General features: G+C 31.4%; 2 protein-coding genes across 4 annotated transcripts; one reads left to right on the top strand and one right to left on the bottom strand.

Annotated features, from left to right (window-relative positions):
* Nucleotides 1-556: 556 nt before the first annotated feature.
* Nucleotides 557-9,318, bottom strand: LOC111310042 (potassium transporter 2-like). Of its 3 annotated transcripts, XM_022909133.2 has the most exons (12): nucleotides 9,283-9,318; nucleotides 8,854-8,926; nucleotides 8,697-8,771; nucleotides 5,659-5,763; nucleotides 5,226-5,460; nucleotides 4,898-5,143; nucleotides 4,760-4,813; nucleotides 3,426-3,686; nucleotides 2,834-2,886; nucleotides 2,601-2,718; nucleotides 2,067-2,321; nucleotides 557-1,837 (listed from the first exon to the last, which is right to left on the bottom strand). In XM_022909133.2, the coding sequence occupies exons 4-12, from the start codon at nucleotides 5,695-5,697 to the stop codon at nucleotides 717-719; spliced, it is 2,382 nt and encodes a 793-aa protein (XP_022764868.1). In that variant the 5' UTR covers nucleotides 5,698-5,763; nucleotides 8,697-8,771; nucleotides 8,854-8,926; nucleotides 9,283-9,318; the 3' UTR covers nucleotides 557-716. The 3 variants fall into 3 exon arrangements, with proteins under 3 accessions (XP_022764868.1, XP_089605077.1, XP_089605076.1); XM_089748951.1 differs by lacking the exons at nucleotides 8,697-8,771; nucleotides 8,854-8,926; nucleotides 9,283-9,318 and adding an exon at nucleotides 8,252-8,342; XM_089748950.1 differs by lacking the exons at nucleotides 8,697-8,771; nucleotides 8,854-8,926; nucleotides 9,283-9,318 and adding an exon at nucleotides 7,153-7,802.
* A 5,029-nt stretch (nucleotides 9,319-14,347) lies between these two features.
* On the top strand, nucleotides 14,348-15,042 carry LOC111309689 (uncharacterized). Its single transcript, XM_022908691.2, has one exon. It carries the CDS (start codon nucleotides 14,451-14,453, stop codon nucleotides 14,814-14,816), a length of 366 nt encoding a protein of 121 aa, XP_022764426.1. The 5' UTR covers nucleotides 14,348-14,450; the 3' UTR covers nucleotides 14,817-15,042.
* The last annotated feature ends 5,772 nt before the right edge of the window (nucleotides 15,043-20,814 follow it).

The raw sequence follows: 20,814 nt of genomic DNA, 5'->3' as shown, positions 1-20,814 counted from the left end.
GTGACTGACTTGGGGAATTTGATGGCTAGAGGAATAATACGTGGCCTTTTCCCAAACTATTAAAATTGGGAGGACAGCTTGGCTTGGTTTTGAACTGTGTCATACATATACGACATAATAAACCAGAAATATCTTCATAAAAAATTTATGGCCAGCAGAAAACCCAGGTTTTATTATTATTTTTATTTGTATGTCAGTAAGTGCTATCACATATGTCTTCTAATTTGGAGGAAAACATGGGAAGATTTACATCTCTAGGACAAGTGATGTAATTAATCAAACATTACACCACGGATAAGGTTCAGAAGTTCTGTTTTCAAAACTGATGATATCTGATTTAATAACCCATGTGATTGACATATTTTTCTATAGGATTGTGCTAATATCCATAAATGTACAGATACCAAATAAGCATGATCACCCGGTAAATGTGCATCCATGGAAGTAAGATTTTTTTTTTTTTTTGGGTGAACTTACTTGATAGTAGCTAGGAAATATAGATTGATCAGAAACCACTTGTGGTAAGGAGTAATTGCATGTTGTTAAGACTCTGACATGCAGGTTGAGAATGACACTTTCATAATAAGACATAAGAAAGGAGTGAATCTCTCCCAAACAAGTTATCACTTTCTCTGCAGGACAGGTCAATCAACAAGTACGCCTCTTTTACTACGTCATATTTGTATTAAATAAAGCTAAAAAAATTAGTTAGAAGCTTACACCACATAAACCATGCCAACCTCTAACAAAGATACTGGTGGCACCTTAAGTGCCACATCTGGTCCCCTGCAATTCCTTCTCAAGAAATTGTACCCAAAATTGATGGCCAATCTCTTTAAAACAGAAGATCCTTGCTTTGCTCGAACATGTGAGTGCCCTAGTATGAATGCAGTCCCAGCTTCTTGGGCTGCCAATAGATCTTCAAGCTCTTCTCGTAACTTCACCTCCATATCAGTCCGCACATCAGATTCGGAGTCATCATCATCATCGTCAATGGCAAATCTAACTCTTTTTTCAACAGCACGCACAGGCTCCATCTCGATAACATCTGTTACACTCTCTACTGTTGAGAATCCAACAGATACACTTGCTGGTTGCACACTTTCCTCAATCTCAAAAGCTGGTGTGCCAGAAAATGCCAATGTCCCAATCACAGCTAATCTGCATTCACTCGTTGATTCATTAGAGTCATCCTCAGTACAGGGATTAGTGTGCTGGCTCCGAAGCCAATCATAGCGGATGAAATCAGCCAATCTGGCAACTAGCTCTGATTCAAAAGAATCTACATCCTGGTGTACATCTCGGTATCCATAACGAACAATGCACCTATAAGAACGATGAGTGGCAGGACCAACACGGCCCACAAGATAACGCTCAGCCGGGGGCACAAAGGGGACAGGTACTGATTTCACACACACAAAGACCAGGACGCGGTGGAAGGCAGGAAGGTTGGTGACAAAACGAGAAAAGTTAGCAGGGATTCCTGAGGTGAGATCAGTAAAAACTAAGCCGATACCCGGTACTCGAGCAATTCCTAAGCTTGGACCCAATGCTAATAGCCATTCTAGTGATACCTTATTGTGGAGATCAAATTCATATTTCTTGATGGTGGCATAATGCCATACAAACATGATTGTCATGAGGAAAAGGGCCAAGAGTATAGGGAGCCAAGCACCTTCTGTGAACTTGGTGAGTGAAGCTGAAAAGTAAAGCAACTCAATAGAACCAAAGAAAAGAAGAAAGGAAAGAGCTACAATTGGAGGTTTGTGCCAACAGAGGATAATAACTAGGGAGGTGAGGCATGTCGTCACCAACATCACAGTCATCACTGCCAACCCTGATACAAATGAGAACAAAATTGCAATGCATCAAACTTCTCTGTTTCTTCTTATAATATAAAAAGATCTTCCTAAAACCATTTTCGGATCAAGTTTAATCAAGAGGTAGTGGCCAACTGAATAATCGTCCAAAGAATTAAAAAAAAATGGACTTCATGTTAGGAAGGAAATGATTTTTAATTACATGTTAGAAAATCATTATCCGGGACACATGAAGTTTAACCTTACCTGATGCATTCCCCATGTGTTTTATGTCTCTAAATCCAATGGTCACAGCAATGCAGAGGATCATGAGCACCCAATTGATTTCAGGTATATAAATCTGGCCATGTATCTTGTCAGAGGTGTGAATAACCTTGACTCTAGGAAAACAACCAAGTGATTGGCTCTGATTGATGATTGAGAATGTTCCACTAATGATTGCTTGGCTTCCCACAACGGAAGCAAGAATTGCTACTACTAGCACAGGCCACCTCACACTTTCTGTACGCAAACATTAAGCAATCAACTCTATTTGTCTACAACCATGAATTCAGATTGTATGCAAACGAGTGATATTTTAAGCTGGGTAAAATTAGAAATGACTCAATGAGGTTATACTATCAATCCACTGTTTTATCTTTGGCACTTTTTTTCTTAGCTCGTGGAAAAAGGGATAAGTTGGGGGACTGGATGCTCAGACTTGAAATTTACATCTCCCTATTTCATTAGTTAGATTCCTACCATTTTTTCTTGGTTTTAGTAACAGATGATCAGGTATACCTGGAACTGAGACATAGAAACTGATCTTGTAACTCGTATCGTGATGTTGAGACAAGTAAGCAGCTTGGCCCATATATGCCAATATAAGGGCTGGATAAACCAGAAAGGTAAAAGCAGTCTGAGGCAAGACAGGTTAAATTTCATTTTAGTAGCCAGCTTTCTTTTACCTTACATGAACAGGTAAGACATTGTTATTCAATCAAAACTTAGAAGAGGATTAATGTTAGAGTTACCTGAATTGCAGCATAAGAGAAGTGACCAAGATCAGCAAACATTGCCTCGGAGCCTGCAGGATAATCAAGCAGAATATTGGCATTTGTTGGTTGTCAATTGTCACAATGAACCAAACTTAAGGTTCTGTTTAGTTTCAGCAAGACTTTCAGATGGTCGACCGATGACTTAGATTGAAGACTACAAAATATGGATACAGTACAGAAGTCTTCTTATCTAAAGTAACTGCGGCTATTATAATGGACCTTGCAAATTATATCACGTGAAATGTTCAGCTCAAAATGATAGGACAAGGTATCCTGCCTTGAGTATTTTGTGACTATAACTTTTTAATGTTACAACCTATCCAGATCACATTACCAAGGATATGGATATTCACTAGCAGTTTAACTCAATGATAATTGTGAAAAGGTTGCTCCACTTTGTCAGAATACTTCATCCAATAATGTCAAATAATGATCTTATCATGACCATGAACAACCTTAAACACAGAAAAAAAAAATCAACTTTTGCCCCAGGCACAAATTTTTTTGACTAAGGAGATAACATTGAACTTATCAAAATTTATCGTATGTATGTATGTTCCAAAATCACCTGTTATGCAGAGCAGTATGCCTCCTAAAGACATCCATCCACCTTTCCTTGTCTTCTTCAAGAACTTGAACATGTAATAGGGAGAAAGAGCTTGATAGACATGTGGGTTCCAGTGGATTATATTATATAAGCCAAGGGCACTTATGCATAGTAGCCATGTTAACACAACTGGAGCAAAGAAAAATCCGACCCGATGTGTACCATAGTGTTGAAGTGCAAAAAGACACACCAAAATGAAGCAAGTGATTGGCATAACTGCATCTGCAAATGAGGGCATGAATTTCTGATAAGCTGGCAGCAAATTAGAGCAAAGACTGGAATTAACTATGTATATGTCTAAACTAAATATAGCTACACATAAAAAATAACTTATCTTTTTAAAAACTGGCATATAATATTGGCAGATCAACGAGACCTTAGGATGGAAGAAAGTAAAAGACTAGAAAATGTAGCTTATTGTTTAAACAAAATTATAGGTTAATTGGTGTGGAAATCAGACCCCATGTTAATGAAATAGATTGTACGCTCTAGCATTAAGCTAGAAAAAATATTAATCAACCATTTTAGTAAAATAAAAAAGGAGTAAATGTCTTATCTGGATAACAATTTACCAACAGAATAATGTCTCATTTCCACTTTAAGATATTGTAAATTGTGAAAAGAGTAATGATCATGTACAAAATTCTGTTCAAGAATCTAATAACTTCAATATTTTATCTGTTCTCTTACCGTGTTTCCTGAACAGTAGAAAAGCACCAAGTTCAACATTTTCCGTTCCATCAATCTTATGAAACCATAGCATTCCAAAAACAGAATGGAAGAGGACCAGATAAGGCCAAAAAAAAGGGTAGGATATGGTAATTCCAGACCACAACTTGCTGTTGAATGGTCCCTGCAGGCCAACTGGCTCTTCTTCACTAACTACATGAGAATGACAAGCGAAATTTCCCTACCCATTTATCACTTGAATGACAAAAAGGAAGCACCAAGCTACTCCTTCAACTAATTTATTTTGCTGAAATTCACTTGGAAGAAAGTTATGCCAAAGACTAGACACCATAAGCCTACCACCACACTCCTCTATTCCAGGTTCTTTCTTTTTTCTCACCAAGAAGGAACATGAATATCAACCCAAATCCGAATTGAGATCATTAATAATCAGGCAACTAACCCTGCTCTGACATTCTCGCCTTTACACACACTACTAATTTACACTTAATAAGAAAAGTGTTTTTTGATTAATATGAAAGAAGGTTTGTTCCAACATAACATTAGAGACTTAATGCTTTTTAAATATGAGAACAAGATCTAAAATAGCAAGCTGAGGAGCTTACACTGGTGATGTTCCTTGGACATGGATAACTCGAGGCCAGACACAGCAGAGAAAACTACATATACAAGAATAGATTAATTAGTAAGTGACTGAGAAAAATCAGTTGCAAATCTAAGCAACTGACTGCTAAGAGGTTTACCAGAAATAGCTGGGGTGAGAACTCCATCTCCAATTACCATACAAGTACCAAGGAGAACCAAGATTAGTAAAGCAGTGTGCAAGACCTTGTGCTTCTCAAGGTACATTTTTACTCTTGAGCTGCTTTTTTTCTCTGGAGGGTGCTCAAGTTTATATGTAGAGAGTGCTTCATCAGCAACCTGTCTGTTGGGCAGAAGACTAAGTTTTGCATGTCGGCATATCAGAGAATATAATGCAAAAGTACCTCCTGCAAAAATCAAAATCATGTATAAAAGGCTTCAATTCAATGGCTAAATGATATGGACATCAGAATTGTTTAAAGTGCTTACCCTGTCCATTATCATCTGCTCGAAGAACCACAAACACGTACTTGAATAAGGGGACTAAAGTAAGAGTCCAGAAGACAAAAGATAGAACACCATAAATCTCTTCATTTGATTCTGAATGTTGAATGTCTTCAGCAAATGTGCTCTTGTAGACATAAAGAGGGGAAGTACTCAGGTCCCCATAAACCACACCAAGGCTTTGGTATGCTAAAAGCAATGTGGTCTTCCAAGAATCCTTCTGCAACAAAATTCCAGAATAAGCAACTTTCCTATAAGTCAGCTAAGTTAATGAACCCAAACCATGTAACTCAATTGATAACTCCATAAATCTTTCGACCATGTAATCTAAGTTTACCTATTCCAAAAAAAAATTTAAATGACCAATAACTTAGAAAGGTAGATGGATATATATATTTTGAAAGTTAAACACACAAACCTTTGAAGTATCCAAGGACCTTCCAAACTCAAGATCCATGATAATTTTGCCTCAATCTTCAGCCTGAGTTTCTTGCAAGTGAGCACAATTAGCTGCAAATTAACACTGAAACATATGCCAAACTTAAGTGGCACAATCCAACACCAAGAATTTGAAAGAAAGAATAAAATAAACCAATGCACTTTGAAGATGAAATTTCCAAGGATATCCACGCATATCCCTACTTTATGCACCCGCAAATAGAGGAGATAAAAAGCATGTCACATTCACCCACATGGCTTCCATACCTCTATAACATCACTCACCAAACTTTTAGAAAACTAAGTACATCTTTAAAATCTCATAAAAAGAAAGAACATGTAGCCAAATGACACCCCAGATTCCAATTACTAGAAAATTTATGGAACCTTAAAAGGGGTTGAAGCTCAACTACACTAGAATTATCAGACAGAACTCTTAAATGCAGAAGGACCCTCATTTATTTCCTTTCCATTTCTTTTATATAAAAATAATTTTTTCTTTTTCTGTTTTTTGGTTGATGTATAGTGGAAGAAACTGATACTTCACTGTTTCTAATTAGTGTTCAATCAAAAAGACCAAACTTTGAACCCTCAGACAGTATTAACCCATAAAGCACAAAGAAAAAGAAGATAAAAACAAACAGGAAAAACCAATGTATAACTGTAACATAAAAACATATATATACACGCAAATGCAAAAGAGTTTCCAACCAATTTCTACAGGGGAAAGAGAAGGGAATAAAATAAGAGAATCTTGATGGATGGCAACAAGAAAGCACAATCACGTGATTCAACGATAGTTACATTTACAAAGATTATATATCACACCAACAACCAAACAAGTGCCCACGGGTATAAAGCGGATTTGAAGGACGATTTTTTCATAGGCTTGTCAATGTTACAATGTTTACTATACCCCACAAGACCGTAACTTTCTCCTTCTCAAATTCCTACCTAACTTAAGCACACCTTTCATTTTCCTTTGTTTGATAAAGCAGGGAAACTGTTTTTTGGCAGTTAAAAGAAAGGTAAAGCTGCTCTTATTAAATTAAATTAATGGGGTTTGGTAGTAACTCAAAAGCAAATGAAAGAAACCAAAACCAATTTACCTCCCCCCATTAGACCATTCAGAAATATTATCCAAATGCACTAACTTGCCAGCCTTTCCTAACCCTTCTTATTACAACAACAAAGTCATCGCTTTTCTGCTTTTTTTCTCTTTTGATACACCCAAGGGGGACTCCCCTTTTGCAGATCCACTTTGTCCATATCAACATTTAGCTAAAATAGCCTTTTGATTGCATCATCTCCCATCATGTTACTGGTTCTATCTTTTCAGATTGGCTGACTATTTTTATCAATATTAAACTTCATTCTCGAAACAGCTGTAGCACCTCCCATAGATGATAGATAGAACCTCATGAATCCAACCCTTTATTGAAACAAATACATAACTACATATAAAGAAACTTACCTGAGTGGCCGAGTAAGTTTATCTTCTTTTCTTCTGGCAAATCAATGCTTCTGGCAAATCAAGGGGTCACCAAATGGAACCCTTGTAGCATTTAGCTCCAAAGCCAAGAAAAGCTTGAAACTTCTACTATAGCACCTAATATGGGAAAGGTCTATAACTATAAGCATGAGAAAGGATTTGATTTTTATGAAAGGAAGTGATGTTTTAGGATTGAAGGCAGCAAGGAATGGCGGTTTTGGATGGATTTGAAGGTTAAATGAACAGACCAGAAGCTGTTAAATTTGTGTACCAACCGACAATGGCGAATGTTGTTCAGTAAAAGAGAATAAAACTTAGCATTAAAAAAACTTAAGAAAAGGAAATGGGAATAGATTAGAGAACGTGGGAAGAAGCTATAGAGATTTGATTCTATGAAAATTGATTGGTAAAGGAGCATGCTTTCTAGAGAACGTGGGAAGAAGCTATAGAGATTCGATTCTATGAAAATTGATTGGTAAAGGCGCATTCTTTCTACATAAAAAACAAAATAGTAATGGAGATTCACATGAGCAGGAATATTTGCACTAAACAAATATAGCCTTTGGACTTTGGTCTTGTCCATGTCATGTTCACCTCAAATGTAAATCATTTGAGCACAAAAGCAGCATCTCAACCGAACGAAAGGCTTGTTTTTTCCATGTCATGCTCGCTTCTTCAAAAGAAAGAAAGAAAAACTATACCCCCAGCCCCAGTTCTAGACCATTAAACTTTCAGTTATTTTTAAGTATTATGTCGGTAATATATGACCTTAAGGTCAATATTCCAAACTTCACACTAATACTAAAATTCAAGCATTAATTTTTTAAGCAGAAAAATCAAGTAAAAGAGATAAATTCACAGTTCTACATAGATAATGTGATTGAAAAACTTACAGTACAGTTTTTTCCCTCTCACATATATATGTTCTGTCCCTAATGGATTTAACAAAAAAAAAAAACCATTGAAAGCTGTCCAACTCTCTCATGTGACAGTAGAATTTGATGCATTGCATGATCTATACCTACAAGCATTAATTCTGAGGGTTTGAAGTCACATTCACAAATGGAAAGCAACAACTTACCAGCCATTCACTGTGGGTTTGAGAAAGCGCATGCTGGTGAGAGAAGCTTCATCAGTAGGATAGCTTAGGCCCCTTAGGTTAGGTTAGACAAGACACAAAAGTTAAAAGCACAAGGAAGTGCTCAATTCCTATTTGTGCACCAAGTTTGACAAAATCAAAATAATTTATCAATGGCATTTCAAAACAATCGCATACTAAATAAAGGCAAGAACCTTGGGCTCAACGTTTTTTTTTTTTTTCAAATAAAACAAAATTTATGGTTGGACTCTTTGAAGCTTCCAACTTAAAACTAATAATGTAACTAGTAATCAATGGAGAAACCTATCACACCAACTCTCAAAATAAAATTGAGAAAAGTTGGAATGACTTAGTATAATAAGATAAACAGAAGAATCACAGGATAAAATCCAATATTAAAAAACAAAATGGTCAACATGGCACCTACCTCTAACATGATCTTGAAGCATCCAATTCAAATAGTGTCAACATCAAGGGGAAAAAACTTGGCATCAACAATTCTCTAGTTAGCAATTACCACTGATTAAATTAAGAAAAAAAAAAAAACAACTTAAATTCAAGAAGTTCATACAATTTCCACCTACCTGAGCCTCTTGATTTAACACAAATGATTGTACATTTCAGCATTCGAATTCAGTAGCCTCAATTCAACAAAAACTGGGAAAGAAAGCCTTTGTTAATTGGATAAAGATGCTTATATGTAATCCTGTTCAAATTTGCAAAAGTGATCTATCACTTCTCACTATCCCTAAATCAACCTAAACAGTTTAGATCATCCAGCTACCAAGAAACACCATGTCTAATTATTACTCTCTAGATTTCTCTACAGCTATAATTGGCATTGATTATTGCAACCAAATAGCCATGGCCCATATGTTCACTACTAGCATGGGTAGCAACAAAAATTAATCTTCCCTACAAGCAATGCAACTAGTTTTTATCAAGTATCTTTGTTTGGATCAATTACAAATCAAGAATTTCAACTGAAAATTGGAGCTAGCAATAAACCTGACCCTGCTATTACAGGCAACATCAAGCAGCCTGGACATGTCGGTGTGAGACTCGGGACTAAGGCTAAATATCACAAATATCTGGTTTTTTTTTTTTTTTTGGTCATATTGGTATACCTTCTCCTTGATTTTATCAAATCTTGAAGCTTTTGGACTGTCCAAATTTTATGGTCAAATTAAAACTTGAAGCCCAAATTGAAAATATTGTACAGTTTTGAGCTGGCAGAGAATCAAAGCCCAAAGTTCTTAATGCATTACACGGAATTGGGAATGGGAAGTTGCCTTCCCTATGCATGACCATATTAGCAGCAAAATTTTCTTTGGTAGATAGTGATGCATAGGGATTTGAGATATGATGGTTCTTTTCAATAAATCTCAAAAGCGGTAACTGCAAATATAGCCAGGAATCCATTCTCAAGTTGAAAATTGTTTTTAGCCTGATTAGCTCAGTACTATTTTGTGTGGCTTGTAATAGAAAGTTGCTAAGCTTTGTTTGCGACATGGGGAATTGTAAAAACTAAGCCTGTAAGCATCCCTTTGTCTGAAAGCAACATAGAGAGTAGAATTAATTGCACAGCATGATGTTAACTTCTCAACGAAAGTAAATTGGACCATTGAAACTATCCTTTGGCCGCCCCAAATCTATCATGCAAAACCAGGGGTGAAAGGACTTGGCAACCTTGCTTTGAGTTGTTACTTGATTAATCGGACTGTCAAAATCATTGTGCTATTCTGTTTTCAAAACCACGTCACTTCCCAATTTCCATCAGAAGCACAACTAAATCCACTGTCATTACAATCTATTCCATTTTATTTATCTCAAAATTACAGAAATGATTTGACTTTGTAAACCATTCAACTACAATAGTAGTAATACATACATATATCACTTTATTTTGTCTATGTTTTACTGATAGGACCAAACAAAAACACAGAAGTTGGGTATATTTTATATATTAACAAGGAACACACATACACACACACACACATATATATATATAGATGAATTGGAAGAGAAAATCTGGGGAAGAAAAACAAAATCATTTTAAGAAGATGGAAAGAGAAAACAACAACAGCCAGCTAGAGATGCCACTCTAACTGATATCATCACTTCAGTGACCAATTCCTGGGCTTGGAACATCACCTTGCCTTCTGTAGAAATTATTGTAATCATAATCACCTGGGATGCTTGGAACATCTCCTGAATAATCTTGCATGTGGTCTAAAAGCTCTCTTGTTCCTGTTAATTCCATCTGGCATGCAGGATCACAACTCCAGATAAACCTGCTGCTGCTAGCCACCTGGCATTGAAACATAATGGACAATAGAAGCAGTACTGCAAGCAGGAGAAAACTGGCCTTCATCAGCTCCTTCTTTGCCATTTTCACAAATGGGTCGCTCTTACATTAAGGAGAACAAGCTTATGAAGAAAGTTAAGATGTTCCCCATGTTAATAATTTATAGGGCACTTGCTTGGTGGCATCATGATTATAATGAGATAAAATAGTATTATTAGATTCACAAAAAAGTAGGCCCGGAGCGTGGGATTGAAAAAGTATGGTAAATTGATTTTTTTCTTTTTCTTTGGTAATGAAAAATCAAAGTTATTAATTAATTCATGTGAAAAAGATTATAGCATATCCGCGAGCTGATCTGCACTAAGTTCAGCTCACCTTTGACAAATGCAGCACATGAGAAAAGGCAATGTCTGCACATTGTCTGCCTATAAAAACATATGCATACCAAAAGAGCTCAACAGATTACAGATTGCTTTCCAGGCATACCACATGAAAGTTTATTGTGTAGATTCAAGAAAGTAGGCAGGGAAGATAAAAATAATAATAATAATAAAAGAAGGAATAGATATAACTTTGCATGCATATTAAAAAGCAATCAATAAAAAGTCGGTGCATATCTAGAGGATAAGATCAGAGAAAACATATACTATAAATACAAATAATTATAATGAGAAAGTAAAAGGCTACTAGCTCCTAGGACTGGGGTCAGGTTTCCATTACCATAAGCATTTGTCTCCTCGCAATTCACAGATTTTGTGCCTTTCTTCCATGACTTTGGCTTTTCATAATTGTTTTCTTCTTCCCTGAAACGCTAAAGATGGCTTTAATTTGCCTCCCATAAGATTCTCAAATCCAAATCTTTTGCACTTTTGGTTACGTGGTAGCAAGCAACAGTACTACTGCCTTTCAAATTAAAAAGAATAATAATAATAATAATAATAATAATATTAGTAGGATAACATTGTAGCAACAGGAAGAAGAAAACTATAATAATAATAATAAGCTAATTAATTAGTTAGGCTACGTGGAAGTCATGCAAAATATGGGAATGCTTTAAAATGATCCAGTAATTACGAAGAACATAGTGAGGTTCAACACAGCAAAATGGTGGGGTTTGGTCACAGCTGAGTTGACATTATTAGTTATGAAATTTGATCAAGACTTTGTCTCCACATGGTTGGTGAAGACTTCCTGTTCAGCAATATTTGAACCAACAACAAGAACAGGGAAGACCAAGAATGACTAACGTCATCACCCCATCATCCAAATCAACTAATTAAGTATCCCATACATTTCAGATTTAAATTTTAATTTAATTAATTTATACAATCAATATTAAAAAATAAATTTGAGGTTCTAATCGATTCCAACACTTCCAATTTTTTATTTATCTTCATATTACGATCTTTTTTATAAAAAAAATTATAATCATACGTTTCATACAAAATAAATACTAGTAAATAGTCACATATAATAAACCTAGATATTATATAGAAAATGAAACATGTAACACGTGTCAGTCTTGTCAACTGAATTAACGTGTAACATTTAATGAGAAATGAAATGAAGATATTCTTTAATTATTTGGAGAATTAGTTAATAGTGTTGTATACGATCATGATGATTGATAAGTCTATAGCAATAAATAACACAATATAATATAAAGTGGTTGAATAAATTAAATTATATATGCTGAGTTTTTCATGCTATAAACACACACTTTTATCAACGCATGTTGGTCCAAATGAAAAGAAATTTAATTTTTTTTAAGTAAGATTTCGATTTCAAGTTTTATAAATAAAAAAAATAAATTTAAAAGAGTTTGTTTTTTTATGAAGTTTGACGGATAATTAATTGAAACTCAAAATAATTATCAATATTGAAGAATTTCAAACAAAAAAAAACATACACACACATACACACCTTGGTTTATGGAATGGGGTTGCTTTTTATTGTTTTCTTGATGGCTATGGTTATTTAATAAGGTTGGTGTTAGTGATTTCATTGACAATTTCAAATATGATATGTTGATATAATACGAATAAAAAATATAAAAAAATATGATTTAAAATTTTAATAAAAATTATAAATATATTTAATAAAATAAAAATATATTTCATATTTTTGTATCAATATATATTGTAATATATTATTTTCATGTAAAACAAAAAATAAATATACAAATTATTAATATTTTATATAATATAAATACATAAATTACTAAATCATCCATCTTCTTTGTAGCCATGTTTTCCTAGTTCTTTAACTATATTATATATAGTTATATATATATATATATATATATATATTATTCATTCACTGCTTATACTCGCCAGCCCTAATGAGTCGGAAATTCACGTGGCACCATATAAACAATGCAATGAAATTGGACCTAAAAATGGCATTGTGTTCGGTGGTATTGCTTGCACAGGCTTTAGTTGATGGACCAAACTGGTCCAGTCCATTGCCAAACTACAAGCTCAAGCCCGGTGATACTGTCGGTGAAATTCAAGTACGGATCGGGGCAATTACAAGGAAAAGATTAGGGCGGTAGCGTGGGAGATAAGTCAGTGTGGAACGCGTAGCATAGGAAGTCCAATCGTGGAACAAAGCTGGCATGTTACATAGTCAAACCCTGACGTATTTCCTTGCATTCTTCCTGTCCCTTCTTCTCCGTCTGACATTCCCCACTCTCCAGTGATAACGCTCGATAGTCACCATCTTATTTGTAGTGATGAAAAAGAAAGAAAAAAAGAAATCTAAATATCGATTTAAAATTAAAGTATTTAATTTGATTTAGATTTTTTTATTTGATTTAAATCAAATTTAAATATTAAATGTATATATTATATTTGAATTAAATTTTATATTAAAAGGTAAAAAATAAAAAAAAAATCAAACAGACCCGAATTATATATTTTTCTTAATGCTTATATATATTTTAAATTTTTATAAAATAAAAATAATAATTTTATATTAAAATTTACCTAAAGATATTAAAATTTTATATTACAATAATATGTAAAAATTTAAAAATAAAAACCAATAAATCAAATCGAACCAATTCAATAAAATTTAATTCGGTTCGATTCGAATCAAATGAATATTCAATTTAGATTCGAATTAAATTTTAAATTTTTATAATATTATATAATATTCAAAAAATCAAAACAAATCCGATCCAAACTGAATCATTATTACTCTTACTTACATACAGACCATGGACACAATTAAATTGAGAATCATAATGATCAAGCTCTTCTCATAACTTATCTTTTATATCTCTAATCAGATAGAATTTGTTTGTATTTTTTATTTTTTATTAAGTATTTAATTAATATATAATTATTTTACAAAAAAATCTTATAAATTAAAATTTTAATTTATCTATCATAATATGATCTCAAAACATTCTATATGTGATTGTATTGTCATATATATTATTTTGATAACTAATAAAGCTCATCAAAGTTGGCTTTAAAAATCAGCTTTAATATATTCCTAACTACTTTTAAGTGACTACTGATAGATGCTAATCTCTTTTATGGAAAACGATTCTTTATTAGTAAAATGTTATCATAATATTCAACCCTAATCTCAAATCAAAATAAAGTATGAGAATTAAAGAATATTAAGTCAATGTAGCGTGTAGAAGCAGCGCGTAAACTTCCATTTTCCCTAGACTCATGACTTTGTCAACTCATCAAAGACAAACACAAGTATTTTTATTTCGTTGTGCTTCCTTGCTAACTCCTCGTATAAAATCACCTCAAGCTCATCAAACCCGAACCCAAAACACACACAAAAATTTTCTATTCAATTCTCTCATTTTTTCCTCTAAAACGCTCACAAATTTCCTTCTCAAATCCGCTAATGGCTACCTCCCAGAAAACCCAGAAGATGAATATCACAGCAGTTGTATTCTTCTTATTCATCTTCACATCTAATTCATTCTCTTCAGCTAGGCTTTTGAACGGCTTTCTGTCAAATGGCCTGGCAGCTACAGAGCCAACTTTGAACCTTGAACTTCCCGTCGAGGATTTCGACAAATCGGGGCAAGATCCTAAGCCGCAGGTTCTGCCATGTGACCATATGGTTCCCATCAGAAGCTCCCATGTGGGGCTTGTAAGGTCTCCAAGACTCGCCGGAAAATATGGACCCATGATCCTGAGCATGCTTCCCAAGGGACCCGTGCCATCGTCTGGACCTAGCAAAGGAACCAACGACGTCAGAAACTAGATAGCTTTGGTCTTCCATGCTCTCCTATATGAATTTCTTATTCATTTTTTTTGTCTTTTGGTCGTCATAGTTATACCTTTGATTTTTTGTTTCTTTTCCCCAGTTTTTGCATGCTAATGATATGTATATAATGATTACAGAATTATTGATATAGGGTCTGAGAGAAAGGAGTTTTGTATTTTTATTATTGATTCTATCAATAAAAATAGATATGTTGAAAATTCAATGGAGTCTTGCATCTTAATTTAGAAAAAATTTATTGCCCACAAGAAGAATGACATTATATACATTTGCAGAAAAGTAAGTTGTTGGGTAAGTTCATATGCTTAACTTATCAACTAGCTAGACTAAAGAAAAAAGTAACTAGCATAGCATTAATTAATTCATGACATTTCTCATGATTGTTGAACACTTGGATAAGAAGAAAAAAAGCTACCGTGAAATTGACATTACATCACTAAAAATTAAATTTGACAATTTGATGTAATATGATATGAAAATATTATAAATAAAAAATGTAAAAATAATATTATTTAAAATTTTTAAAAAATTATAAATAAATTTAATAAAATTAAAAATTTTTATTTTATATTTTCATGTGAATATAAATTATAATATATGACATAATTTTTATGTAAAATATGATATAAATATAATATTTTATATGATATAATAACATAAATTATCAAATTTATTCAAAAATAATGAAATTTGTATTTATATATATATATATATATAATATGAACTACAAAATATTGTTAAATTTGAATCATTTATGGGTGTGATATTGTGAATCTGGAAATTTCCCAATTAGATGATCAGTTTAGGGGGTAGTCTACAGGTCCGACTGGGTCCGGCAAAGAGAGCTAAGGTCATTGTCCTCACAACCCATTGAGGCGGCTCTTAAAACCCATTGAGGCTGCTCTCAAAGTTAGGCCATTATTTAATGGTTTAAGATTGATTTGAATGAATGGTAAGATTAATTTTAATAAAATAAAAAATAATTAAATGATATAATTAAATATTATAATAATAAAATTAAAATCATTAAAAAGTTATTTGTTTAGACGTAAACAAAATAATAACAGTAAAATTAAGTGTAAAGTCGATTGTTTCATACAATTATTATAATAATTAAAAAATATTTTATTTTAATTTTATATTAAGACAATCGACCGTCTTAAGATCCTGTAATTCATTAAGTCCTTTGTCTTTCGATCATCAATTGAATTGCACGGCAACAAACTGTATAAATGCATCTCACAATACAAGTGGAAAAAAACAATTGAATGCCATCACAACTTCGATGAAATGAAATCCTGAACGGAGCTTAAATCTTATGACCAGTCCACCCAAAAGGTCTCTCTCAAGTAAACCAAAGTCTAATGCAAAAGCCAAAATATCATTCAACTCAGTACCTAACCCTTTTTTGGTGAAGATCATTGCCGTCTCAATATAAGCTCATATGATCTTTCCCCGAATCTACTTTCTTTCTTTTTTTCTTTTTATGTAACCATAATTATTAAACATTTAATTTAAAATCAATTAACAATAAATAAAATTATTCAATTTAAATATAAAATTACAAAAAATTATATATTTATTAAAAGTAATATAACATTATTTCAATAAGTCTCTATCACGTATAGATAAAAATAAAAAAAATCTATCACATGTCATTAAAAAAAAATAGACTTTAATATTATATTAAGTATTTAATTTAAAATGAATTGATTGTAAGTAAAAAGACTCAATTTGATTATAAAATTATAAAAAATTAAATATTTATTAAATATGAGATAATATCACTTTAATATGTTTCATCGCTTATACGTAAAAATAAAAAAATTTATCATGTGATAAATTTTAAAAAAATTAAAATATTATGTTAAATATCAACTTAAAATTAATTTATCATAATTAAAAATGTCGAACCTAAATATAATATTATAGGAAATTAACACTTTAACAATAAAAATGATAATGAGATTGGATGTGATAATCACAATGTATTATAATAATTAAAAAATGTTTTATTTTAATTTTATATTATATTTTTTAATATTCAGTAATTCATTGAATTCCTCCTCTTTCAATCACCAATTGAAGGAAAGAAGACTCGATTGCATGGCAAGACTATATATAAATGCATCTGACGACACAATTGATAAAAAAATGAAAAAGACTGATTGCCATGACATTTTTGATGTAATGAAATCCTATCACCATTCCACCAAAAGGTCTCTCTCAAGTAAACCTAAGTCTAACACAAAAGTCAAAAATCATTGCCGTTTCAATATAAGCTAATCTGATCTTTCCACGAATCTACCTATTTTTTTCCTTCAATTTCTTTCTTTGCACAAATTCATGCTATTATTATATATTTATTGATAACTAATCATTCTAATTAAATATTGATGGAAAGAAATTGTTAAAACGGCATTTTTAAAAAATTTATTTCCATTTTTATTTCTTATTAGCTTTGTTAATTTTAAGATTATTTGATTTTAACCACACGATTCTTTTTATTTTAATTTTCAAAAAATTCTTTTTCTTTTTGAAGGAGAAACATAATTAGAGGATTAGTAAGAGTCATAGTTAAATGTGTAAATGATACATTAATACTCGTAAATTATTTGAGTTTGATTCGAATAAAACTCAAATTAAATTTGATTATTATCGAGTCGAGCTTGAGTTCGAATAGCTCAACTCATCGATTGAGTCGAGTTGGAGTATTTTTATACTCAACTCGAGTAGCTCCCGAGCTAAATCGAACTTTTATATTTAAAATTTTTTTATTATTTTAATTAATAAAATATCTCAAATTCGAACATAAATAATTAAGTTCTTGTCGAGTATAAGAATCGAGCTTATTTTTACATATTTTTGAGCTTAATCAAACGAGTTCAAGTAGCTCAAATTCGATCACGAATCGAGCTTAAGCTAGAAAAATGAAACTTATTGAGTTTGAGCCGAGTATCGAGCACGAATTGGGAGTCGAGCTTGAGTTCAAGCTTCTCACTATATCGATTCGACTCGACTTGATTACACCTCTAGTCATGGCTCCCTAAATTTTATTTGTTTTATCATTATAACATAATACTTCATTTTAAACTTGTTCATGGATCAGACGATTTGTCCGAATTGAAAATTTGTTTAAAATTTTGAATGGTTTGAATATGAATATGAATATTAAGTTCATTAAATAAATTTGGACAAATCAATAAGATCTCATTAAAAAATAATGTCAAACTTAGGTTTCATCATTTAAAATCCAGGTCAACCAGACCTAATCTAAAAATTAAAAAAATATTTTTATCATAATTAGATAAGGTCTATTTATTTTATTTTTTACAATAGATAAAACTCATTTGTTTTATGATTTATAATAGGATAAAGTCTTTTTTTTCTTTATATAAAATAATAATCCAATTTTAAATTATATTCAACAAAATTAAATTGGACTCAAATTCAAATGACTCATAAATTTAATTAATTAAATTAATAATTTACAAAAAATAAAATAAAATATTTTTTTAATTTTAAATATTAGTGCTTTGAACAGATTTAAATTTTATTATCATCCATTGTAATGGATTTAGACAAAATATAAAACCTAAAAAATCAGATTAAACTGGATCTGAACTTATTTAAAATATTAAAATATCATGTTAAATTTTATCCGAATCCAATCCAACCCAACTCATCGGCAGGTCTAGCTCATTCTACCAAAAATAACAATCGATCCTTTCCTTCCTAGTAAAATTTGATTCTTCTTTCTCAGTGTTTGTGGTTTCTCCTCTAATTTGATTAAAGATACGCATTTGTCTGGTTACTATGACGTGAGATATTTTGCTCTCAACAAGGTTATAATTCCTTGGGCCCAATAGATTTAGATAGTGTAGGCTGCCTAACCTCATCAATCAAGACATATATGATTCTTTGTCAAGCTTTTACACCACATTTTAGTGAATATTGCATGACTGCCCATAATTTGATCAATTCCATGTTCATTACAACATTCAAAGCTCTTCTCACCCCTCTCCCCTATATTGGAAGCTAAAAATGAGGCTTAACGTTATTGGCTTCAATCAATCAACTTTAATCATACCCTAAACCCTAAACAACATAAATTACTAATCACAATTGCACAACAAATCAACTTCTTATCATCCTTTTCCATCAACAAAAAATTGGTAATAAATCATAAATTTGTTTATATATATATATATATCGGATGTAAAAACGGTATAAAAAAATGTTAGATGTGCTTTTTTTTATTATATTATATATTTTTGCTTTTTAATATACCTTAAATAAGCATGTGTTAACTCTTGAATTCGATCATTTATGAAATAATTTTTCATAAATCAGGCTGATTATATTTTGTTTATTCTTGACTTTTGTTTAATAAACTTGGGCTATCATTTACCCAAGTTCAATGGACCCCAAATGGGTGATTAGTTGGGCCATTGCTTTGGGAATTCCTAGTCCAGAAATTGTTTTGTTCCTTCTAAAAAATTTCTTTCTTAGGCCCAGCCCTTCACCTCTATTATTTTTAAGATTAGGTTTGATAATTTAAAATCCAACACAACATAAATATGATACATAAAATATATAAAAAAAAATAACATGATTTAAAATTTTAACAATAATTATATATAAATTAATAAAATTAAAAATATATATTTTATATTTTTGTATTGATATAAAATATAATACGTATATAAATATATAAATTTTAATATGTACATTATACGAATACACAAATCGTCATATTTATTTAAGAGTGTAAGATGTATATTTAATTATAATATTTAATATTATTTTTCATTTTTTATTTTTTTAAAGGCAGAAAGTTTATTTGATTGGATAAAATAATAATTTTCTCTAGAGATTGGATAAAATAACTAGAATGTTTGACTTTTATAAGTGGAGAGAAAATTGAGGAAAACAACAAATGGATTGGGTGTCATGGAGAATTGGAAGTGTGTGTTTTAAGAACCAATGGCAAAAATACATACATAATAAAAACCCAAAATTCATTCCTTATTAATTAATTTGACAAAGTGAGACAGACTTTTCATAATTCATAAAAGAATACCATTCAACAACATTTGTATTATGTGTTATTTGGATAATCTTACAGCAATTGTTTCACTTGTCTTTTTACATGATTTTATGGCTCCCATATATAGTAAAAAAAAAAAAAAAGTTAAAATGTCACATAGGTTTTTATACAATTTTTAAAATTTAGTTTTTATAATATTATTTACAGAAATTTAATCCTTCCAATATTATTTACAGAAATTTAATCCTTACATTATTATTTTTAAGAAATTTAGTTTTTATATATTGTTGACGATTGAAATTAAATTCTTAAAAAAAATAATATTATAAAAATTGAACTTTTTAAAATAATACTATAGGAATTAAATTTCTAAAAACAAAAAAGTGTAAGATTTTATGGCACATTTTGAACTAAAAAGAAACTAAACTTATATATAGGTATGTCAATTTCAAATATTTATATATGGTTTATATTATATAGAAAATTAACATCTTAATTATTGAGTTGACTTATCAATTTATATCTTATCTTCATCTTTTCCTTCTTGAATAATCTAGGTATGGGTCATCTTCATTATCCTTACTACATTATAACATAAGATATAGAACCCAAAAAAATGCCAAATTTGTTATATGAAAAAGCACTTAACATTAAAAAAATAAGACTCAAACTTTAATCTATTCATAGAATCAATTTAAGTAACATCCAACAATCCTTTTAAAGATATGAATAGATAAGATATGAGATGGGTAAAATATTTTTCATCCTAATTTTAAATTTTTATATTATATTCATCTTTTTATACTCAACGAATATTTCAAATCTATTCTCATTTTCATCTCGTGAGTATTTAATGAATATAGATAATTTCTGTACCCATAATTTTTAAAACAAAAACCAAAATATATTTTTTTAATTTTTATCTTG

The sequence above is a fragment of the Durio zibethinus genome, chromosome 19 (assembly GCF_047325235.1).
Source record: "Durio zibethinus cultivar Kanyao isolate XHJ-2024 chromosome 19, ASM4732523v1, whole genome shotgun sequence".
Classification (NCBI taxonomy): Eukaryota; Viridiplantae; Streptophyta; class Magnoliopsida; order Malvales; family Malvaceae; genus Durio; species Durio zibethinus.
Note: the sequence above shows the minus strand (reverse complement) of the source record. Positions and strands in the feature narration are given on the sequence as shown.

What these genes read in the sequence shown, in the direction of transcription:
- LOC111309689 (XM_022908691.2), top strand. Translation starts at nt 14,451, where the DNA reads ATGGCTACCTCCCAGAAAACCCAGAAGATGAATATCACAGCAGTTGTA.
- LOC111310042 (XM_022909133.2), bottom strand. Translation starts at nt 5,697, where the DNA reads ATGGATCTTGAGTTTGGAAGGTCCTTGGATACTTCAAAG. An exon ending in GGTCCTTGGATACTTCAAAG is followed by an intron (nt 5,461 to 5,658) that starts GTTTGTGTGTTT and finishes ATTTTGTTGCAG; the next exon opens with AAGGATTCTTGGAAGACCAC. An exon ending in ACACATGGGGAATGCATCAG is followed by an intron (nt 1,838 to 2,066) that starts GTAAGGTTAAAC and finishes CATTTGTATCAG; the next exon opens with GGTTGGCAGTGATGACTGTG.